This window comes from Anabas testudineus, chromosome 23, assembly GCF_900324465.2.
Source record: "Anabas testudineus chromosome 23, fAnaTes1.2, whole genome shotgun sequence".
Taxonomy (NCBI): Eukaryota; Metazoa; Chordata; class Actinopteri; order Anabantiformes; family Anabantidae; genus Anabas; species Anabas testudineus.
Genome location: NC_046631.1, coordinates 10,568,607 through 10,591,882, shown reverse-complemented (window position 1 = coordinate 10,591,882; position 23,276 = coordinate 10,568,607). Strand labels below are relative to the sequence as shown.

General features: G+C 42.0%; 1 protein-coding gene across 1 annotated transcript; it reads left to right on the top strand.

Annotated features, from left to right (window-relative positions):
• Positions 1-1,511: 1,511 nt before the first annotated feature.
• On the top strand, positions 1,512-23,182 carry kdm7aa (lysine (K)-specific demethylase 7Aa). Its single transcript, XM_026362932.1, has 18 exons — positions 1,512-1,619; positions 8,506-8,591; positions 9,015-9,132; positions 9,547-9,707; positions 12,056-12,197; positions 12,581-12,767; positions 13,157-13,319; positions 15,239-15,326; positions 15,445-15,551; positions 15,736-15,827; positions 16,013-16,099; positions 16,339-16,590; positions 16,744-16,871; positions 17,084-17,238; positions 17,341-17,435; positions 17,552-17,709; positions 17,812-18,197; positions 20,620-23,182. The coding sequence occupies exons 1-18, from the start codon at positions 1,522-1,524 to the stop codon at positions 20,706-20,708; spliced, it is 2,592 nt and encodes an 863-aa protein (XP_026218717.1). The 5' UTR covers positions 1,512-1,521; the 3' UTR covers positions 20,709-23,182.
• The last annotated feature ends 94 nt before the right edge of the window (positions 23,183-23,276 follow it).

Sequence of the window (23,276 nt, the reverse complement as noted above, 5' to 3'; positions counted from 1 at the left end):
TTATTACTCCTTGTTCTTTTTAATTCAATAAAAGGTAAACAAATAAAGGTTTGCTATGGTCCCCGGGCTTAGCACCACCAACGGTTCTAATGAAAACAGAAACTATTTTATTTTAGAGTTGATAGCATTCATGTACAAAGTGCAGAAGTTATACATAACTATCAATTCATAGTGACACTATACCATCTTAAGAAGCACTGGCCTCCACTTACAAAGGGTTAATTAACTTCCAGGAGTGTTTACAGGCCTGTGGTAGATCTGCACACAAGACGTGGACTTGCATTGCTCACACCGGCCTGACAAGACAAAACCTAACGTGAAGGCGTGATAATGACCTACTAAAACCAAGTCGTGCAGGCTGCTATTATCATCCTGAGGACAAAAGAGATCTTTATGTCTTACAGTAGACTGAGAATGCACACACACAAAAAAAAAACAAAAAACAAAACAGGATGAGATCTGCAGAACCTACTGAAACACATGTGTCCTCTGTGCAGAGAGCGCTCATGAGTCTCTGCATGCATGCACCAAGCCTGCTTGCCTATGCAGAGCAGCACAGATGGGCGTGTGGGGGGATGGGTGCTGTCAGCTCACAGATCAAGCTGTGGGTCGGTGGTCCCATTGCTATTCTCCACACAAGCACGTAGAGCATGTCAGACACGCTCCAAGGAGACATATCAGGGCTGGATATTGTGTTTTGGTTTTTGCACGTCTGCCATAAGTTAAAAAGAAGAACTGATGAACTAAGTCTTTGCTGAGGAGAGGTGTGAAAACACAAGGAACTATGCAAATAAACTCAAACATTTTGTGCACACGTATTCTTTGCATTATGTAGCTGTGTAGATTGGTTTTTGATCGGTCGGTGCTGATGCTGCAAATTTGAAAGTAGGAATTTGGAGTTTGGAAGAGATGAGCTGAAACCCTTTGTACAAATAGTTTAAAATGTAGGATAATTTTTGTGCATTATTTATGTTTTAATTGATAATTGAAGGCACTTCACAATTTGGGATTGAATACATTGCTTGGAGTAATTTGTAGCTAATCATGAGGTTTCTTGGCTTAAATGATGGAGTGAAATTTAGTAAAAGTAAGTATTTAAACACCTTAAAACACATCTTATCTCACATAATACTAACTGAAATAATATATACATGTCGTTTCCCTATGGGGATCAATAAAGTGTCTAATTTTTGAAATGTATAATTTGCTCCCTGTGGTTTATGAGGCTCACACTTATTTATTTAGATTAAAACCTTTAAGATGATCGATTGTAAATTGAGAAAAATGCCCAAAACAGAACCATTATATCATTCCTTTGTTGGGAAAGTTTATGTCTATTGTTGGTGCCTACACAAGCAGATGGAAATGAATAATTTGGAAACTGACGTCAGAGGTGGGATTGCCTAGAATGGCGGATCTCGTGTGGAGCTCGGGGGGACTCGGCTCTCCCTCGGGTGTTTCCGGACGCCGACTTAATCTCCGCCCCGCTTCATTCCTGCGTTGTTTGGGGATAGTAGGAAGATGGCGGCGGTCCCGCTGTACTGTGTCTGCCGGCAGCCCTACGATGTGAGCCGGTTTATGATCGAGTGCGACATCTGTAAAGACTGGTTCCACGGCAGGTATGTAGGTTATGATGTTCCTCAGAGGTGTAGCCCACGGGACACGACGAACACGAGTTGTTTATTAAAGAAAGGCGACGCTTTTTAAAGCGGTGTTGACTGGGAGCTAACTTAGCTCGCTAGCGTTAGCAGTGGGCGACGGGGGTTTTAAACCGTCTATTGACTCGACTTCACCAAAGAAAGTGGGGTTTCGCTCACGGAAACAGGCTTATATTTACTTTACTGTTCTACCCATGAGTCTAAAACAAACGGGGGGGTGTTTTCTTACTGTAATCACGTTATAAATCAGCATTTTTGACCAAAAAAGAGCCCCATAGCAAATAGTTTTATCTACTAATATGCGGATCTAGCACGGTTGCCGAACTGTGTCAGTCAATGTAAGTGATCAAAAGCTTGGCAGGATCACAACAGCGGCATGTTTGCTTTTTCCCTCACCACCCTTTCAGAGATAAGTTTAATATTGGCTTTACTGTGATAAAGAGCCACTTAAATCAGCCAAGTGTGGCAGTGTGAGGCATTAAGTTCACAATCTGGATCACTAAATCAGGTTATTCTAGGTAGTAATCTTCTGTCACTTAAACTTTTTTACATTAGCTATATTTAATAATCAACTTCTGATTGTGTAGACACAATGTGTATGTTATAATATACATGTTTTCTTGGCCATATAAACATATTTGAAAATGTGAATGTAATCCTATTTAATAATATATATATATTGTTATGGTTTACTTTAGTGTAAAGCAAATGGTAGAGAACAAGGAGCTTGTTATGGTCGGCATTTTGATTGACAGCTTGAGAAATTTAAATCCCCTTTCAAGCAGAGGAGGCACATGGCAGGGGCCCCTAGTGGTGGACAGGGGGATTGATATGCACATGTATATGGGCTTCTTATGATCTTTTCTTATCCTATGTTGTGTTTTTTGAACACCTTATCAGCAAAACTGATTTTAAGTGGGCCATTTGTGTTATTAAAGCTTGTATGATTCATGCTGTAGGTGGGAGGTGTCTGTTCGTAATCGTAATGGGGATTTTATTATTGTGTAATGCACCTCCTATTGTGTATATGTGAAAGTATTGCCTAGAAACTCAGATATCAGTCAAACCAGCTGTTGTCTACAACCAGTTTCCGCAGCAAACCCTCCTTGCTTTGTGGACAAGATCATTCTGAGCTGTTGTCACTCTGTTGAGAAGTTGACTTAGGTATTAGTAAAACTGTAAATATTAGAGTTCAGCTCCTTTATCAAGCTCTATAAACCTGCAAGACAATAGACAAGACTGCAGTGTAGCTGAGCTAATCCTATGAGAGGGAAGGAGATGTTTTCTCTATTGCGATCAAGAAAGTGTTTTAATGTTGTCAAATTATATACTGTGTCTCAGGCAAAACTTGACTTTATGGCACTGTCGCTTTTTATCACCGTAGCCCTAAATCTATAATCTGTATTAGACAAAAGTTACACACATCCCATTCTTCGATCTTTTGAATCATCCTGTGTAGGCGCATCTCCACAGCAACTGTTTATGAATACAATAATCTGTTTTTGCTCGTGTTGAAATGACGGAAGCCATTGCGTAACCACATTAAGCGTACTGCCAAAAAAACTTGCCGGCCAGGATTTGTGGTGTGTCAGAGCCAAAAAAGACTGGCTGGCTGTATGTCATGTGCCAACAAGAAAGGAACAAATGTTGGAGCTTCCCCCATTGATGACTAATAAGCACATACACACACACATGCAGCAGAGCTCCAAAAACAGTCACATTTCCAGCCTCTTTCCCACGACGTTGGCCAGAAGGATAGGGATATTCTCTGGCTATGGATGATGGCATGCCAGTATTGGAAAGGAGAAGAGCAAAACCTCCTAGTGCCTGTTTGTCAGTGTACTAACTGAGATAGTGTTTGTGTGGGGGACTTGTCTTGCTGCCTCAGTTTCTGGAGAGTGTCCTGTTTTCCATCACCTGTATCTCTCACCATCTCAATACACAGTAGTGCCTGGGGTTTTAGTGAGTTGAGGACTCAAGCAGTCAGAACACTGTGTGCTTTATCAGCATTGGACTAATGTCCTGTCAAAGAACATCTATACTTGACCCTTCGTGACAGGTTTTTTATGTTTGAGTGGTGAACAGTTCAACCTAAGAGTAGTTTTCCTTCCTGATTTGTTTGATTTGACTGCTTTTTGTAATCCGCATGGATGGAACAAAAGAAAATAAAAACATTACAGAAGTTGAAAGAAATAATAATAGTGTGTAAATGAATGTGTTTAAGTCTCTGCTACTGAACACACTGAAACCAAAGCCTGCTAGAGCCTATGGTTTAGATTACAAATGTTTGTTTGAACTCTGCTATTTACCATTTAGAGACTCACCTAATTACAAGACTTGCCTCTGTAAATGAGTTGTTTCCAGTGTTTCCAAGATGCTGATTTACGTCAACACTGTGGAGTGCACTTGGATTTCTGGAAATCCTCAGTGGGTCATGTCAGATCACAGGGTTTACCCCTGTGTAGGTGTCAGGAACTCTAGTCTGCATGTTGTCTGATTTTAAGTATGGACGGTGGGCTTGATGAGAGACAGGGGGAAAGATTGATGGGTGCTCCAGCGAGCCAAGTTCAATGCACAATCCGTCAATGTCGCACAGTGTGAGCACACTAAAGAGAGATGGATAGCCTCTACAGAGTGCCTTTTTAGTGTTTATGCTAAGTAGATGGATGGACATGTGGAACGATATTTCTTTTTTTTTTTTTTAAACCTCTGTTGCCCATAAAGGAGACATTTCAGGTCATCTGTTAAGATGTCTGATAAGTTAATTGGCCAAAAAAAAGAGCAGCCTCATAGCTCTTGTTAAAAGCTATGTTTACATTCATTAGTAAGCCTGTCTCCGGGGGGCAGGGAAACTGCACTCCTTTCAGCTTGATCAATGTTGATTAAGGGTCAACAGCCTCACGTATTGATTACTCGTCAGTTTGAATTATGACATTAAAGATGTAGCGATTCTGTCTTGCAGTGCAAAAGTTGGTTTTGTAATCTCTCCATTACATCTAATTAGGGAGTAGATTTTTATCTCATCATATCAAAAACAATCAATGGAAAACTGTCAGTGCTGGCTAAAATATAAAGTGAACCACTCTGCCAGTAAAGTCATTTGAAAACTATTTACGTATGTGTCATCTTCACAACAATAACCTCTTTATAATTTTCTGACATTGTGAAGTGCTTATCAATAAGTTTAGAGAGTTGATTGCATCCAGAAAACTCTTTAGTAGAGTTCTGGCTCAGTTTGTTGGCGGATGTATTTCACCTGCAGACAATCACAAGACAGATGACTTTGTAGGTTTTACAGGGTCACTGGAAGCCTTAAGACAGCCACATTGAAAACTTGTGAAAGCAGAGCTTAGGAGAGGAGCCTCGAGGCAACAGAACCTGCACCAAAAACACTTAAGTTGTTAAAACTCCCCGGGGCTCTCTCTCATGCCCAATAAACAGCAAAGTGATCCTCCTTTGCTGTTTACCAGCTGACTACAGAGAGGGCCATAGTCTCCTTCAAGCTGTAACCACTGCACAGATGTTAGGCAACTTTTACAATTGAGCTAAACTATTTAACCACTTAGGCCCAAATGACTGATCACCCAGCCATCTCTCATTGAGTCCTGACAGATCCAGGTCTAGCAAAGTTTATGCAAGCTCTGACAGAGTGCATTAAGGAGTCAGGTACTCCTCTGGGGTAGAAAAAGATTGCCAGGTGTGTTTAACTGTCCTCCTCTCTATCTCTACCAGACATCCATTAGGGATCTGCCAGGTCTCTAATGCAGGCGTGTCACTGCCCCATGCAGAGCGGTTATTTAGAGCTCAAAATAATGGCAATGCCCGCCTCCAGCCTTTGTGTTTTTTCACAGATCATGGAGGACAATGAACCCCTCACAGTGCATGGACTAATGAATAAGCCCTCTCAGTCACACAGGAAGGAGGCACTTGATGAGAGGAAGTTCAGGGAAGGGGGCTGTTGATGGCATGGGTTTAGCCAAGTACACACATCTCCTCACATCCAGGAAGGGATGTTTTGGTAATCTGCTGCAGTGTTTTATTTTTATCGTATGTTGTAAATTGACAGATTTACAAATAAGCTCCCTTATTATCATACAACATACAATAACACTACCTTCTTCAGTATTAAGCCTATGTCTGCTCAGTTCCCCCTATTCTGATCCTTGCATCAGCTGCTTTCCAAGCAAATGAGCTTCACATTGGTTCAAGAACTGCTTGCACACTCATCAGCTTTGCGATGATGCAATACACAATCATGCCTGAGCAAGGCAGGAAATACTTGGCACTCTTACTTTGAGTTGAGTTTCCTCCCTCTCTTTTTGCATTTGGTGCCTCATGTCCACGCACTTTCACAAGTCTGGTTGCCTTGATAAGTGGTAATCATTACAGGTGACACATACGCTGAGTCAGACCAGCGAATGTGGCACAGTGCCCTGATTTCCCAGTGCGGCGTTACATAAAGGAAAGTACCAAGTGAAATGAGGACACTGAGGTCACTGCAGCTTCGCACACACTGCTCTCGCACATCTTGACAAACCCAGTGGCAGAGAGCTGTGACTCATGCTTTCCTCTGTGAACAGACACATGTTTGAACCAAGATCCAACATATGTGAGCTGGGCCTAATACTACAGCCAAGCACTGTGCAGTGTTATTGTTGGTCATCCGCTCGCTCAGGTGCTGGAGCAGGAGTGCTATTTAAGCTTTTTTCTTTTCTTTGCAGATGCAATGTTATGGAAGTGTAGAAGAAATTAAGTTGTAAAAAGGAAACCATTTGATATAAAAATGTCCACCTAATGGCAGAATGTATACCACGAGTTGCTGAGTACATGTGCTAATGTGTTTGTTGTAGGAAGTCATCAGAATTAGTATAGCAGCTAAATGCATGTTATTGCCCTTTTACCCACCTCAATAAAAAAATGACAGTACACTTGTTTGCATTAGTGATGGTCTTTCCAAGAATGTAAATGTTTGCTGTGCAGCCTAAAATAGCACCAAGTTGTATACAGTCTACTGCGAAGAAGCAGCTATTGTTGATGTGTGGGGAGGTAGAGGGTATTCACACAAGCTCACCACTTCCTGATGAGTTAATGGCCCTCTGCTTTATTTCCTTTACAGTTTCCTGCAATTCCTTGTAGATCAAAGCTGATAGCAGGCTGCAGTCAGCACCATACCTCCTGCAGGCTTTTGTATTTAAAAACAGAGGTTACATTAGCTAAAAACCTGTATTTTATACCTTTTGAGTGTACTTGGTTTGAAAATGGCAAATAGCAGGTTTCGCTTTAGTTTGCATGCCATTTTGCTGTAGATCGCCTTGTGTAATTCCTTCCTTGTGGTCAGCTGTCACAGAGCTAATGGTGCTTAGCTGAATGTTTCTTAATCAGCTGAATGAAAACAAGCAGAGGAAGTGAAACAGTCACATTCGTCTTGGTCTTATGAGACGTTATGTTAGTACTTGGAGGTAGTAAGATGTTCTGGATGCATTGTAACTGGTTTTAAATCATTTGTAAACCTCGTGCATTTACTTTACACCAAGTCAAGTGAGGAAATACAAATAAGTTTTGACTTCACATGTCAAATCACCATAACGAGTAAGCCTGTTAAGCTCAGTGGGTCCTTTGTGTGTGACCTCTACACGTCTTTATGCACATCACTTAACCCTAAAAATGACCACTGCACATGCTTCAGTCACACAAACACAAAACTCTTCGTGTCTGTTCAGGCTGAATGGCAGCTTGGTTGCTTTTCCAACCATGCTGCTCTGGAATGGAGCTCTGGTATGCAACAGAGGAATGCATGTGTGCTGGTGCCTGTGGTTTGGCTGTTGCAGGACAGTCGGGGGTAGTCGTGTGAGAGACACTGTTGCAGATCTATGGGAGAAAACGTGAGAACGAGACAAAACTCAATGCCCAAGCAGTTTGTCCTGCAGAGATTTTGACCTTACGTTGAACTCAAGGGTTGCATGCAGAATAGGAACAACAGGAAAACATCCAGGACGTTTGCCGTCTTCAGAAATAGTTACCCACACCTCTAGCGCTGTAGTCACTTTATCAAGTTGTCGATTTAAGCTACTTTGGCTGCATTACTTAATTTAGTTTATTAGCAAGTGAAGCCAGATGCCAGCAAATGGCTTTAGCTAGTTAAATAAACTGAAATGATTGTATGAATGTTAATATTTAATTTTGCAGTCATTTTACCTTGACTTTGTTGACACATCTGTGGTTCTTTTCACCAACTGGGAGATGTCATAAGTGTCAGAAATTCCTGATATCGCTGAATTTGAATTACAACTTGGAGCCTGATGTGAACATTTTTTCTGGCTTGACTGATTGCAAAGTTGGCCCAAACAACATGATGTGAATGTAGTATCAATAACAGGGCCAGAAAGAGTCTTATGTTACATTACTATTATGCAAAGGCAATGAAATGTGCTTCAAGTCTCTTGGTCCTGATGAGTATAGCTGCAGTTGCAGAACTTTTGTTGGAAAACAAAAGCAGAGTAAAGGTCATTTTCCAGATCCAGTTGAGTGTTCATCCCAAACCTGTAACCCTTGACTTCTCTTCTTGTAACACATGGGGGGGTTTGGCAAAGTCTGACCTTAACTTGAGTGTTATTAATATGTTTTATCTTGACAAGGCCTCAAATTTTGTCCATGCTCCAATTCTTTTTTTGTGTGCATACCTGTGTTATTAATCGCTAGCGATCTTCATTTCTTAACAGTTTTCCTAAAAACAAAATGAAGGTGTGCTACATGAGATTTTTCTCTTTGGATAAATCCTAAATTGTTCTCCAGCGTGTTGGAAAAAGCGTGAACCTGATCTTACTGTGTATCTCTTGTCTGTTCCCAGTTGTGTGCAGGTAGAAGAGCATCATGCTGTGGATATCGATGTTTACCACTGTCCCAACTGTGATGTTGTACACGGACCCTCCCTGAGTGAGTAATGCCCTCTCTCATTAGTGGCGTGTTTTCTTGTTTGTTTCTTTCCCCTGTCTTAACATTTCTCACTTATCAGACACTATCCTCTAAATCTGTGCCTTATTTACATGAGCTTATTGTTCCCTCCGATCCCTGTGTCTGACCAAAGAGCTACTTTCTACAGTGTTGATCAAGTCAAATTTTTTTCTTTGGGAGGGAGCACAAAGGCCAGTCATTACCAGGCTAATTGAATAGTGTTACAAGCCATCCACTTTGGTTGAACAAGCTCCTCTATCTCTTAGCACAGGGGTTGAGTAGTGAATTAATGTCCTTACGAAAAGTGGTGGTGATGTGCGTAATTTACCACTCTGTGGGAGAACAGACATGATGAAATTAGAAACAACCAACCCCATCAACCTCCAACCTATCTGTATGTTGCAGTGAAAAAGCGCAACAACTGGCACAGGCATGACTACACAGAGCCAGATGATGGATCAAAGCCGGTGCAGGCCGGCACACCAGTATTTATCAAGGAGCTGCAGAGCAGGACCTTCCCCAGGTAGATATCCATTTGACTACATGCACATTAACTGTGTTGCCCATTAACCCAACCAGCAAGGGTTAAGCCTTAGCCAAGTTGGCTTAACAAGGTACAGAGTCCCTGGGTGCTGATGGCACCAGTTGATCAATTGACTAATGTATCGTACTAGCTATGTTCTTTAATACGTTTTTGTAAATAAAACAATGATCTTTGAATTCACTTACAGTAACCACTGGTTTAAATCACGGTACCTTTTAAATATCATGCAATGGACAGTAATTACATACCTGTGGTATTTTTTCTGTAGTCTCTGTAACCATGTATAGATGACAGCATAGATTTGAATTCACTGTATATCATAACCCCTTATTTTAAAACCTCTTATTCACATAACAATGCATTAAATTAAGTGAACATATGTTCTTGTTTCAGTGCTGAAGAAATTCTGATCCAGATGAAGGGTGAACATGTCACACCCAGGTACCTGGAGAGGCACGGCTTCAACTACCCCATAGCGATTACAGAGATGGAGGGCCTGGGACTCAAACTACCACCGCCTACTTTCTCTGTCAGAGATGTGGAACAGTATGTGGGTAAGGCCACTTGCTAATGAACACAATTTATTCTGCAGCATAGACACGGCTGCTGTCAGCTGTATCAAATGTACAATAACACATTAGTGTTTATCCATTGGGAAGGATGTGGCCTCTGTGATTGGAATACGTCGCTGCTTGAGCCTGCTTAAAAGCTAATGAAACCACCCAACACCAGCCAGCTAAGTGGCCATCGCTGAGCAGGCGCCATCTGTGTGTCAATATGAACAGGTTTCCAGGTTCATGAGGTTTTAACCCACTTATCAGGCATCAGGCGATGGCTGAATGAGTTCTAAATGAGTGAGGGCTAAGCTTTCACTGCCCTCTCTATGACCACTATGCTTCTTACTGAAACAGACCGCCACTTCCCAGCTCCTATTACAAGCCCATTACCAAGCCCACCGGTGTTTTTATCATTAAGTTCAGATTACAGACTCCCTCTCTCACTCATCTCTCTCTCTCCCATGCCCTATTGAGCATTAAGCCAAGGCACAGGTGTTGTGACCAGGGACTGAGTGTAGGTTTACATTTCTTACAGTTGAAAGACAATAGAACAGAAGTTAATGGTCATGTCCTAAGCAGTTGCGGGGTCAGCTCAGTGTGTGGTCAACGACTGAGCTCAGTGCAGGAGAGCTAAGAAATGCAAGTGTTATTGTTATGAAGGAGGTTGCCTTAATACAGCTTTTACTGATGATTGGTATAATAAAGACCATCCAAAAATTTAAGCCTACGGCTTTATTTCAGTTTTCTACGTACCACAGTATTTTTGGAATGTGACACTGGTGCTGGTGTGCAGACACATTCTTTTCAACATACAATAAAGAAAATCAGGAATAAATTATGGAGACTTACAGCTGGCATCTTTTGATGTGTTATCCCTTTCACCCTCTCCTGTCATATTTACAGTCTCTGCTTTTATTGTTACCAGCCAAGAAATATAAAAAACGTTGTGACAGATGCCTGAGAAAAAACTTCTGCTTATGATTTAACCCTGGGGCAGAAACTTCTGATGATTAAGTATTTCTATAAGCATATGTTAAAATATAGCAGTATCATAGATATTATCATATATGTCCTAGAGGCACTACCTTTGGAAGTATTTAAACTTAAGCTGTGCTTCAGGGGCATATTTTATCATTTTAATTTTATAGTGTCATAAGAAAATTGCTTCTGAAGATGTGATCAGCTGCTGGATAGCACCTAAAATATTGTGTTTATACTAGTGAAGTAGCATAGGGCTACTACAGTATAATAAAATATACAAAAAGGAAATGTATCCCTACAGATATGTCATCCTAACAGTTAATAATAGCAATCATAAGTTGTTTCATCTTGATATAAATGCATTAGTTAGTTTGTATAAGTCTTAAATTCTGATAAAGAAGCACATATTTTCTCAATATAATCAATAAGTAATGGAAAAAAAACGGAGTTCTCTTTTATTCAAGCATGCAAAAATTACCTTTATAATAATAAATTATAATATCATAGGGATTATGTTGGACATCAGGTACCCCAAGTGCCTCTTAAGGTTGTACAGCAGGGCTGTGTTTCTCGGTTATTTATAAAGTTTTTTTTTTTCTACTTCTTCTGGCTGTGGTGTTTGTGAAGCTGGTGTTTGGTGCTGTGTGGTTTCCAGGCAGCTTTGTCTCTCACTGTGTGACTGACGGCCTCTACTCCAGCTGTTCTCTGTCATCAGACGCTGGCCAGCTGGGCTTCAGAGGTGTCTGTGTGTGTAGCTGCATGTGAGTGAGAGAGAACATGCAAAGGGATAATAAAAAAAGGTGTGTGGGAGGGGTGTGGGTAAAATACAGCAACCAGCTGTCTCGCTACGCACACTGCACCCCGGTCTTACTTCCGGCCCTGTGTGTCAAGTGTGATTTGTAGTGTCCCAACTGTTAGCTCTGTTTTTTCTTTTTCCTTTTTAAGCATCTGTTTTCTGTCTCATACGTGTAAACACACCACATACATCCCTTGCACTCATTCTCACATCAATATGTGCGTTTCTCTTTATGCTTCAGGTCTCCCACGCGCACATAGGTATTAAAGGCACTAGCCATTTCACCTCCACCCACTCGCTCTCCTCAGGGACTGCTGGGCTGGACAGATTGACAGATTGTCTCACTTGCTTCTCAGTACAACCCCTCCCCATACTGCCATATTGATGCCAGTTTCCCTCAGGGCTTGAGCTCTAAAAGCACATGGAGATGCCAGCAGGCCACTGACCTCAATGACCCATACACCCACTTGGCAGCAAATTAAAACATTTTAAAATATTTAAAAATCACGTACTAATAATCTTTCCATCTGATATTTTATAGACTAAACTGTGCTCATCTCCCAACTAGGTGGTAACAAAGTCACTGATGTGATAGACGTGGCACGGCAGGCGGACAGCAAGATGAAGCTCAGCGAGTTTATCAAGTATTTCACCAAGTTGAATCGACCCAAGGTGCTCAACCTCATCAGCCTGGAGTTCTCTGACACTAAGTAAGCTATGCTGCATTTTATTCACTGTGTTGGCTAAAGAAAGAGCTGCAGTAAGCAAATAGTCATCCAGTTATGAAGCGTTATAACAATTGTTGACAACTTAATTCCTATGCACCTTTTGCTGTGGTTACAATGTGAGCTTATATTTAAAAAAAAGAAATGCATACATAAAATCAATCAAATATATTTCCCGTCTTTGCATTTCGTGCCAGTTTATCTTAAGCAGAATTAGAAATTTTAATTTATGGTCATTAAATATCAGTCATTAGCTGAGTTTTTAAGTATCATGCTCATCATACATACAGAGGGAACCCAGGAATTAAATGTGGATCTTTATGGCTTTGAGGTAGTTTGAAAATACAATATATTGTATTGTCCCCCAGGATGTCAGAGTTGGTGGAGGTTCCTGACGTGGCTCAGAAGATGTCCTGGGTAGAGAACTACTGGCCGGACGACTCTTTCTTCCCAAAACCTTTTGTCCAGAAGTACTGCCTTATGGGGGTCAAGGACAGCTACACAGATTTCCACATAGACTTTGGTGGCACTTCTGTCTGGTACCATGTTCTCTGGGTAAGTGTGGACAAAATCAGTGAAGAGCTGTGTCAAAAAGACAAATTCATTATGTGCTCAAGCTGCCCTTACATTTGTGAAGTGGATTCAATAAACTGAGGTATTTAGGGCAGACAGTTGCAGCTGATTGGCCAGAGATACCGAAAGGTCACCTCACTTCTCACATCACATTTATTCATCATACAGCTCCAGGGGCTGCACTGCGGTGTCCATTGTAATGATTTCCCCCCTTTGTCTCTTCTATGAACTGTAGCTTGACATTAATTTCAGACAGAGTGTGGGTGGTTGTTTTCATCAAAGCCGCAATTCTCAAACACACAACATTATAGTGTTGAGTGTCAAAGTTCAGTGTCTCTTAACCCCAACTCCTCTTTATCTGATTTTTGCAGGGTGAAAAGATTTTCTACTTGATCAAACCCACTCCCACTAATCTTGCACTATATGAGGCATGGAGCTCCTCGCCTAATCAGAGCGAAGTGTTTTTTGGGGATAAAGTGGAAAAGTGTTACAAGTGTGTTGTACCTCAAGGAACCACGCTGCTCCTTCCTACAGGTCTGTAATTTGCTTTTATGTAACACTAGTACTGTTTGTGTCCAACGAACCTCTAGTTCAGACTTTTAGGAGTTTTTACATGTGTATTTCTGTTCATTTCATTTAGTCAAAGGGAAAAAATGTTGTTTTAGTTCAGCTCAGGTTCATGTTCCCTCTGGCTTTTTTACCATTGAACTAAGGACTATTAGTAGGCTGTTTCTGCAAATGCCTGTCTACAGAGTCAGGACCCTTTTAGGGAAAATCAAATTTTGAAGACTGACAGCAGTTCATACATGACGTAACCTAATTAGGTTGTTCCAAACACCCTGAAGATGTTTATGGTGTCTTAGTTGCTTCTGTTTCTATAGATAATCTCAGATTGACTCACTAGTGTTTCTTGTTGGACCATGTGATCTACTGCAGGACTATTTACTTGACTTGTCTAAGAAGTTAGTTCTTCATGACTCTCTGTATGTTTAGGATTGTTGTGGTGCTGCAGAAGTAATTTTGGACTTTTTAGTCATCTCGCTGATTGAATTGTATAATCCTAAAATGCCTAAAATCTTTGCACAGGACTGCGTTCTGATAAGATGACTTCTTTAGCTGTTAGATTTATACTAAAATCATATAACTGCTGTCACACAATGCTGAAATTTCAGCCCACAAACAAGCCGCATCAGAGTCTGGTTGGAATCAGACCATGACCTTTTCTTTTTTTTTTGGTCTGGTCTGCAGCAGGTTTGGATGGACAGCCTATTCACCACACTAACCAGGGGAAACGCATCAGAGCCAGTTTAGCTGAACCTAAAACATTGGGTGTGAAAACACCTATTTTGTGGTTTCCAACCAAAACAAAATTTAGAAACACAGAAATATGGCAGAGCTGTTTCTAACTGTTCCTCATCAACACAGCTCACCTGTATAGATTTGTTTGTTCTCACATGCATCCAAAAGTTAAAATAAATCATGCTTCACAAGGCTCCTGCCAGGAAAAAGGAGCCTTCTTAAAAGTGCTCTATCATTGCCAAGGGAAAGTAATAGATCACATTTGTTCCTGCGCACCAGGCCAAACAGTTCCTAATGATCACAATTACAATGGAAAACTGAAGTGAAACAGAGCAGTTGTGCAATATGATGAAAGAAGCAGTAATGCTACAGACAGCTTTTTCCTGCACGTGACTTTGACATTTTACATTCCTCTACCAAGCTTTGTTGTTGTTAGAAGTTGTGCTAAGAGGGTAAAAAGATGTTTGGCTTCATGTGTCTAACAGGACACGGTGTCATTCACAAAAGTGAAGCTAACATCTCCTGTCATACGATTATCCATCAGTCAGTCAGACCCTCAAAGGATGAAGCCGATGGAGTTCCTTTGCTCTCCCCCATTGCTCTGAGCAAGACAAAGCTCAGTTCAGCCCGTCAACTGCTTGACGTCCTCAATCCGTCTTCCAGCTCCATGCTTTCTCAGCAGGCTGATGCAGCATTGTAAAAGAGAGCTTTTGCTAGAGAGGGTGTGGAGAGGTGGGAATTAAGTTGGGGTCAGAGAGCACAGTAGGTCAGTCAGCCACTGCATTATCAGGCCTGTCGATCAGCCTTACATCACCCCCCCCCCGACTCTGCTTTCTCTCAGTTTCTGTCTTATAAAGAACATGTTTATCTGAGGGGGGGCACATCGTAGTAAAAGACAACTTATCTCTTTGTACGTCTGTGTGGGAGGATAAGAAGTTTGTTTTTGTACGTACACATGGGGGTGTTGCGATATTCAGGCAGTTTGGTGAGATATTGCTGCACATTTCACCTCTTCCTGCAGACCCCTCTCACATAGTGCATATTTGATCATGTGTAATCAGTTTTAAGGTGTGATTTTGGCTTGTGAGTATTGTGTGGTTGCTAATCAGTCAGGGGACGAGCTGTTAACTTTTGTGCTCTGGCTCCACCTGCAGGCTGGATCCATGCTGTTCTCACCTCTCAGGATTGCATGGCATTTGGAGGGAACTTCCTTCACAACCTCAATATTGGCATGCAGCTCAGGTAATTCGCTCATACTTATACTAAAATGGTTTAATTATACGTAGTTTGATGTAATGAAGACGCTAATTAGCGGTTGGTTTATCTCTAAACTCTTGTTTTTTCATATGTTGGTTCACAGGTGTTATGAAATGGAGCGTCGTTTGAAAACCCCAGACCTCTTCAAGTTTCCTTATTTCGAGGCCATCTGTTGGTATGTGGCCAAGAACCTCCTGGAAATGTTAAAAGGTGAGTCTGTTTTTTATGTTTCAGACTTGTCAGAAAAATAATCCTCATAAAATTGTAACATTGGTAGAAAAACGTGTACAGCTTTAAATAAATAATTTGGTTGTTTGACTTTTTATAAAAGTCAGCCAGGTTTTCTTTTAGTTTAGTTTAAATCTTGTGCAACTTTTCTTTTATTTTCTTTTAGAGCTACGTGAAGACAACTGTCCACCACCAGCCTACATAGTGGAGGGAGTCAAGGCTTTAATCAGTGCACTGAAGACTTGGTTGAAAAGAGAGGTGGGAGTCAGTTAGCGTTCTCACGGTCATCTCTGTATAGCTTCACCTTCAGTCCAGATGCTTGTTGTTACACAGCACCTGAGCTCCAGTAGAAGCTCTACTTGCTTCTTCTTATCTTAAGCTCGTGTATCAGAGTCTTTCGGTTCAGTTCTCCTGTCTGATTGAGGTCTGTTGTGGCTTTGCAGGTGATTGAGCCAACCAGTGAGGTACCAGACAATATCAGGCCTAACCATCTCATTAAGGAGCTGACCAAGGAAATTCGCTACCTGGAGGTAAGAAGGATAAGGAAATGCATCAGTTCAAGGTGCCATAGAAACCTGACGCTGCACTGTGGAAAATAATTCTCTACAAGAGGACGTCCTTTATTCAGAAGTCGCTGTTTAGAAAATTCTAACTGAAATATGTGTTACAATATGTTGTTTTCGAAAAGAAATATTCAGTATTTGAACTTTATGGACGCTAATAGTAGACCCTTGACTGCACTGAATGTGTTTTGATATTTATTCTGCAGGAGGAACCAGTCAGTGGCAGCAAGCCAGTGAAATCTCAGGGAAGTGGGTGCGGAGTTGGACTGACTGGCTGCCCGGCCACTCGCTCCACACTGGAGAGGCTGTGCCAGGCTCGGCGGGCGAGAAGAGCTGCCAGGCGGCTGAGGGAGCAGCAGCAGCAGCAGCATGGCCCTAAGGTGCCCTCCAACCTGGACATCTTAGAGCAACATACCAAGGAGGTGCTGAAGAGGCTGGAAGTGGGACCGCTTGAGGAGGTGAGAACAAAGGAGCAAATGAGTGGAATATATATTGTTCCATCATGTTATATGGGAGCCACAGCCTGTACTGTGTCTGCATCAGCAATTCCATAGCTGTGGACTAAAACACTAAATGGATTGTGTGCACTAACTCTGAACTGTACCACTCAGGATGCTGCGTTCTGTGCCAAGGTTCACGGGAAGCTCAACAAAGTGTCAACTGCATCAGCAGCTGCTGCTGCAGAGTCTTTAGAGGACAACCACCTACGGCTAATGCTGGTCAACGGCAGGATCATCAAGTGAGAGCAGTTTATTAATTCAGACACTGGTCAATCAAGTGGTTGGCAGCTTAATTCAATAACAAACTACATGATTACAGAAAGAAAACAAGACAAAAACATTACAATTATTTAACATAATGTAGGTAATTAGACAAAAAATGCATTAGCTAAGATTCTGTGTTTTGTGAACACAAACATCTGTTATTTATTCCTTTAATTCCTGTTTGCAGAGACATGAGGCGGCCAGGCAGGAGCCCGGTTAAAACGGAGGGGGATAGGTCATCTGTTTGCCAAGGTCCACTAAAGAGTTGTATGGATGTGAAGTCGGAGAGGATACAGGACGGCGAAGAGCAGCACAGCGCAGTTGAGAAACCCACACTCCTCAGTAAGTCAGCAAAGACTGTGGTTAATGTGACTGTATATTGGCATAGATACTGCACTCAGGAGTGTGTCAGCACCTTCAGCTGATGGCATGTTGTTTCCTTAGGGGGTCTAGAGGGGGTAAAGACTGAACTCAGGGAAGAAGTCTCAGGACACTCCAGCGTGTCAGATGAAGAGTCAGACAGTGACTCTCCTACAGAGGTAAATATGTGCAGCACTTTGTCAAAGGCTGTTTTTTTTTTTTACACAAACATTATTTTTCATCTATTAATTCTTTGATTGCTGATATATCTTCATAAATTGCTTTGCCAACGTAGCACAAAGCATTGTCAACATCATCCTCGTCTGACGAGGATTCAGAGAGTTCCCAGGAAGAGGAGGAAGATGAGGAGGAGGAGGAGAAAGGCTCAGGGCACACCATAGAGCTGGACCAGTCTGGCCAGAAACTCAGGCACAAACACAAACCACTCAAACGGTGAGAAATATATTCAGACATATTGGAAATGGTGGCTCCAAGGCTCCATTATTACTAAGCTGTGTATTATTTTACTGATCGTGTCGTTTCTGGCCGCTGCAGAGAACGTCCTACCTCACCGACCACAGAAGAGGCCATTCAGGGGATGCTGTCTATGGCTGGTCTGCTGTGCTCCTCCAAGCCGGAGAAGGTATCCTCCTCCCAGGAGTCTTGGTGGTCTAGTTCGAGCCAGTGTTCGCTAGTGGAGCAGAGGGAGGTGGCTCAGCACCAGCGCCACCTGCAGGTGGACAAGAGCCCGATTGACAGCCAGGGAAACAGCAGCAGCGAGGCCTGGGACAATCAGGGGCTCCCTAGCCCTCTTAGCCGGACCCACACCACCAGCCCAGAGATGGACTACCAATACTGTGATCCCTCAATGTCTCCACCTCTGCACCCCTCAAAGAGGAATGCCCCCAACCCTCCACCTGTCAGCAACCAGGCAACAAAAGGTTTGTTGTTGTCGTCGTCTAGTCTAGAAGCTTTATTGTCATTCCTAGCGCAAACAGTAGAAGAACACACTGTGCAACACAAAACAGTAACTGAAATGTACGACATGTGGTGATGTACTGTGTAAAACTGATGGTGGAAATTATGTGTAAGAACGGCAAGTTGAAATGAGAATGAGTGTTGTGCAAATAAAAGACATGTAAACATGATAAACAGGCAAAGGGAAAGTATAGTTACATAACAAATAAAAAGGTTTCTTTATCTGTTTGTCTATAGGTAGTGTTGTCTCTTTCTTACCCTAAGTCTCTTTGTTCATACAAAAATTATATAGGCAAACGCTTGCACCTCAGTGATGTAAGCTTGCCTCCTCACAAGCCTCCTACCTATCTACACGAACCATAGTCACTATGATTCATTGGAATCTTCACTTCACTGTCATCTTCCCCCACCAACTTCCCGGGGAGGATCCAGTGATCTCGTCCCAACAACCATTTTAGGTGTAATCCCATGTCATCAGTTAGTAGTGTATGTCTACAAGGTCAGGTATAGTTCTGACCTATCTATCAAAACACTGGTCTCGCTGACTGGCTCCCCTTTGCCGTAGCAGTTAGTTGTTTGAATTGTTACACAGGGAGTAGGATTTGAAGCCTGGTCTCCCACATGGAAGGCAGTGATCTAACCCACTACCCTATCCTACAGCTTCTATGTGTAGTCCTGCCACCTTCTGTCTCTCTCTTTCTAAGTGTAGTCTTGTCTCTTTATTTCACAAACAGATGAGAAACAAAGGGACTACACTACACTACACTTATATAAAGAGAGAGACAGAAGCAGGCAGGACTACACATAAAAGCTGTAGGTAGGATAGGGTAGTGGGTTAGATCACTGCCTTCCATGTGGGAGACCAGGGTTCAAATCCTACCTCCGGCTGTGTCTCTTTCTAAGTGTAGTGTATTCTTGTCTCTTTGTTTCTCATCTGTTTGTGAAACAAAGAGACAAGACTACACTTACTACACTACACTTAGAAAGAGAGAGACAGAAGGAGGCAAGACTACACTTGATCACTGTAGGTAGGATAGGGTAGTGGGTTAGATCACTGCCTTCCATGTGGGTGACCAGGGTTCAAATCCTATCTCCGGCTGCTCTAGCTGTGTCCCATCTAACAATTCAAACAACTAACTGCTACGGCATACACAAGGACGCCAGGACAGTGAGGGGGGAGATGTATCATCCCCCCCTCAAAGATTAAGTGTTTAGATACATGTATCTGAACTATACCTGAGCTTGTAGACTACACTAGTCCAGACAGAGGTACATACACTAATAACTGATGACATGGGATTACACCTAAAGTGGTCTGTTGTTGGGACGAGATCACTGGATCCTCCCCGGGAAGTTGGTGGGGGAAGATGACAGTGTAAGAGTTGAGTGGAATGATAGTGACTATCCATAGGTCTGTGTGAGGGAGGTAGATAGGTAGGAGCTGCTTGTGACAAGACACTGAGGTGTCACAATCATTTTGTTTTACCTTTTGTATAGAGACACTTAGAAAATTAAATGTCATTAAAATATTAACTATTAATGAAAGATTAGTTATGTACATTATCAATCTTACATACATTTATTTCTAAGTGTCTCTATACAAAAAATGTAAGCTCGCCTTAGGTCACAAGCAGCTCCTACCTATCTACCTCCCTCACACAGACCTATGGATAGTCACTATCATTCCACTCAACTCTTCACTGTCTTCTTCCCCCACCAACTTCCCGGGGAGGATCCAGTGATCTCGTCCCAACAACAGACCACTGTAGGTGTAATCCCATGTCATCAGTTATTAGTGTATGTACCTCTGTCTGGACTAGTGTCTATAGTTCAGATACATGTATCTAAACACTTAATCTTTGAGGGGGGGATGATACATCTCCCCCCTCACTGTCCTGGCGTCCTTGTGTATGCCGTAGCAGTTAGTTGTTTGAATTGTTAGATGGGACACAGCTAGAGCAGCCGGAGGTAGGATTTGAACCCTGGTCACCCACATGGAAGGCAGTGATCTAACCCACTACCCTATCCTACCTACAGTGATCAAGTGTAGTCCTGCCTCCTTCTGTCTCTCTCTTTCTAAGTGTAGTGTAGTAAGTGTAGTCTTGTCTCTTTGTTTCACAAACAGATGAGAAACAAAGAGACAAGACTACACTACAATTAGAAAGAGACACAGCCAGAGGTAGGATTTGAACCCTGGTCTCCCACATGGAAGGCAGTGATCTAACCCACTACCCTATCCTACCTACAGCTTCTATGTGTAGTCCTGCCTCCTTCTGTCTGTTTCTAAGTGTAGTATAGAAGCATCTCTTTCTGTCTCTTTATAAGTGTAGTCTTGTCTCTTTTCTAATGAGGTAACCCTGTGCTTCTTTTTGTTTTTTTCCTCAGGCAAACGGCCCAAAAAAGGAATGGCCACTGCCAAGCAGAGACTGGGAAAGATCCTGAAAATCAACAGACACAATCGTGTCTTTGTGTAACGCTCCAAAACCATCAGAGGAAAAATGAGAAGCTGGAGATGTATTATTAAAGAAAAAAATATACAAACATTTGTGCATTTGTTATCAGACACTTTTGTGCTTTAGAAAATGGGGAAGAAGAAATAAAAAGAGACAAAAAAAACAAAAACAAAAAACAGACACACACTGCCTGGAGATGACCGTAACTGAATTAACCTTGACACGTAAAACACGCTCACTGTGCATGCTTAGGAGACAGGGTATTGGATTATGAAATAAGCAAGTGCACGACTTCACTACAAGCACACTAAGAACAAAACAGATATGGAGCTTGGAGCAGAGGAGAAGACGAGCATTTTATGAACTCTTCTGCAGCAGGGAAAGGTGGACTGAAGCTCCCGTGGGCATTCAAATGGACAGAAGAGATGTCGGAGGTCTACCAAACAACAAACGCTTGCTTTTCTTGCCAGGGATATGACAAGAAACCTACTGCTTATGCTGCCAAGATCATCTGCATCACATTTACCAATATATTCTCTCCACTGAACGCCCCCCCACAACCTTCCCGGCTTTTTGCAAACAGGATGGAGGTGACGTGGAAACTGTATCTCTAGCAGGGTCTATTTTTTTTTTCTTTTCTTTTCTCCACAGGCCCTGAGGGGGGAAAAGGTGCTAAGGAGAAGATGGTGAACTGAAATTTCAAAATGGTGCTTATTATTTGTACTTTTCTCCACTCATGCTTGTCCCTTCCACTCCTCACCTCCCTCCCAACTCCCCCTTTGTCTCAATCACACCAGCAATAATGACTTTGAGGAGAAAGGAAAGAGTCAGAGGCAGCACTTTGGCGCACCCCCCTCCCCTTTTTTGTCTGGTTGCTTTAAACAAATTGTAATTATTCTGTTTGTATAAAAGGTCTAAATAGACTAAATGCACAGCTCGGTGCAAACGTTGCTCTCAGATCTGCACTGTGTTCAGTAATTAAAGGATGTCTGTCGTTAAAGGGAGTTTGCTCAGAGTGCTGCCTCTCAGTGAATTTGTTTAAATAGGAATTATGAGTCATTCACTCATTTTAAAAAGCTGAAAAATGACATGACTCTCGTGATATCCTTAATTTATTTCTTGTTTTATCTGTGATGTTTTTTAATGTGTTATTTTTATGGAGTCTGGATGATGTATTTATTAATTGAAAGAGAATGATTTTATTATATTTTGACCCTAAAATCTCAGCTATTGATGGGTTATTTTTTATAGGGTTTCTTCTTCCTTTAACACATACTTCTTTTTGTAAATGTGGATGTTTTAGAGTTCATGTGATCATCATCTGTTAAGTAGCAATTTACCTACAACTCTTTTACTTCCCCAGTTGATTAGATCCTACGTTGATTCATCCATTCTGGTTTCTTCTTCTCCCTGTAGCCAGAGGTGTAGGTCTAGGTCTGTGTGTGACTAAAGTCTAGGTCTAGAAACAAAAAAAGTCAACTTCCATATCTCCACCTGAGCCTTTTCAACGAGTGCCACTCATTTAGCAAAAAACCCACAAGTATTCTGAACCACTGTGGTCGATCCAAAGTAGTCGAGGTATTCAGAAACGAACATTTGAGGAACTTCAGCAGGTTGAGTGAGTGATGCCCCCTTTTCTTTTACAATGAAATGTGTGTTTTTGCTCGATGTGCGCAGTTCTTCGCTCTCAGGGAATGATGCCATGGACATAACCTTCGATTACCCACCAGCCACGTCATGGATGCAAGACAAGATATTCTCAGCACTCACTCGAGACTTTAAGCTTCACCTCCTGCTTTGGAGTTGCTGAGGTTGTTTGTCCCCCCCCCCCCTTTGACAACTTCTGTTACCGTGAATTTGGTATTGTCCCCCCACTGCCTCCAAACATGCTCTCAGCTCAGTGATGCACAGGAAACACCTACGCTATGTGGACTCTAAAAGACACTTCACGTAAATGACACCCGGGCTAAATGTTGCCAAGTAGCTTTAAGACCACCCTTTGGACAGCGTGAGACTCTGGAAGCTTTGCTCAGGTTGACTTGTTGTGCACATGACCTGCGACTGTGTGATCGCTCACTCAGCCTTGATGAGGTGTTTCACATAATCCTAACCTAACGCAAAAACCCAACTTACAAATTTTGTGTTAGTCACATTGCCAGACTGACTTCCTCCTTTATTTTTCTTACACTACACCTTAACCTTTGAACTCTTCGCATGTAGAATCATTGAAAACATGAGCTGGCCCGCAGGCAGGGTTTGTTTATAAGCTGTAGTATTCATCGTACAGGATCTTTCCCCTTTTTGCTTTTCCATGCAGCTCTCTTGGCATTTGTGTTAATGTGCGTTGGTCCTCCCAATGTCTTGTTTTTTTCCCTCCAGATTTAAATGGCTTGATTTAAAATATACAAACACTGGCTGTGACACTGATACTGTTAATGCGTTGCATTTTGTTTCTGCATTTCAAAAATTGCGTGTAAATAAAACTAATGAAATAACGTCTGCTCATTGTGTCCTCTGCACCGCCCGTTTCCTGTTGACAACTAAAATCAGTTTCACATCTCGTGTGTTACATCTGCAGGTTTACACATC

Coding starts and splice junctions, on each gene's coding strand:
- kdm7aa (XM_026362932.1), top strand. CDS start 1,522: ATGGCGGCGGTCCCGCTGTACTGTGTCTGCCGGCAGCCCTACGATGTG. Junction 15,327..15,444: donor AATATTGGCATGCAGCTCAG/GTAATTCGCTCA, acceptor GTTGGTTCACAG/GTGTTATGAAATGGAGCGTC. Junction 15,828..16,012: donor AGACTTGGTTGAAAAGAGAG/GTGGGAGTCAGT, acceptor GTGGCTTTGCAG/GTGATTGAGCCAACCAGTGA.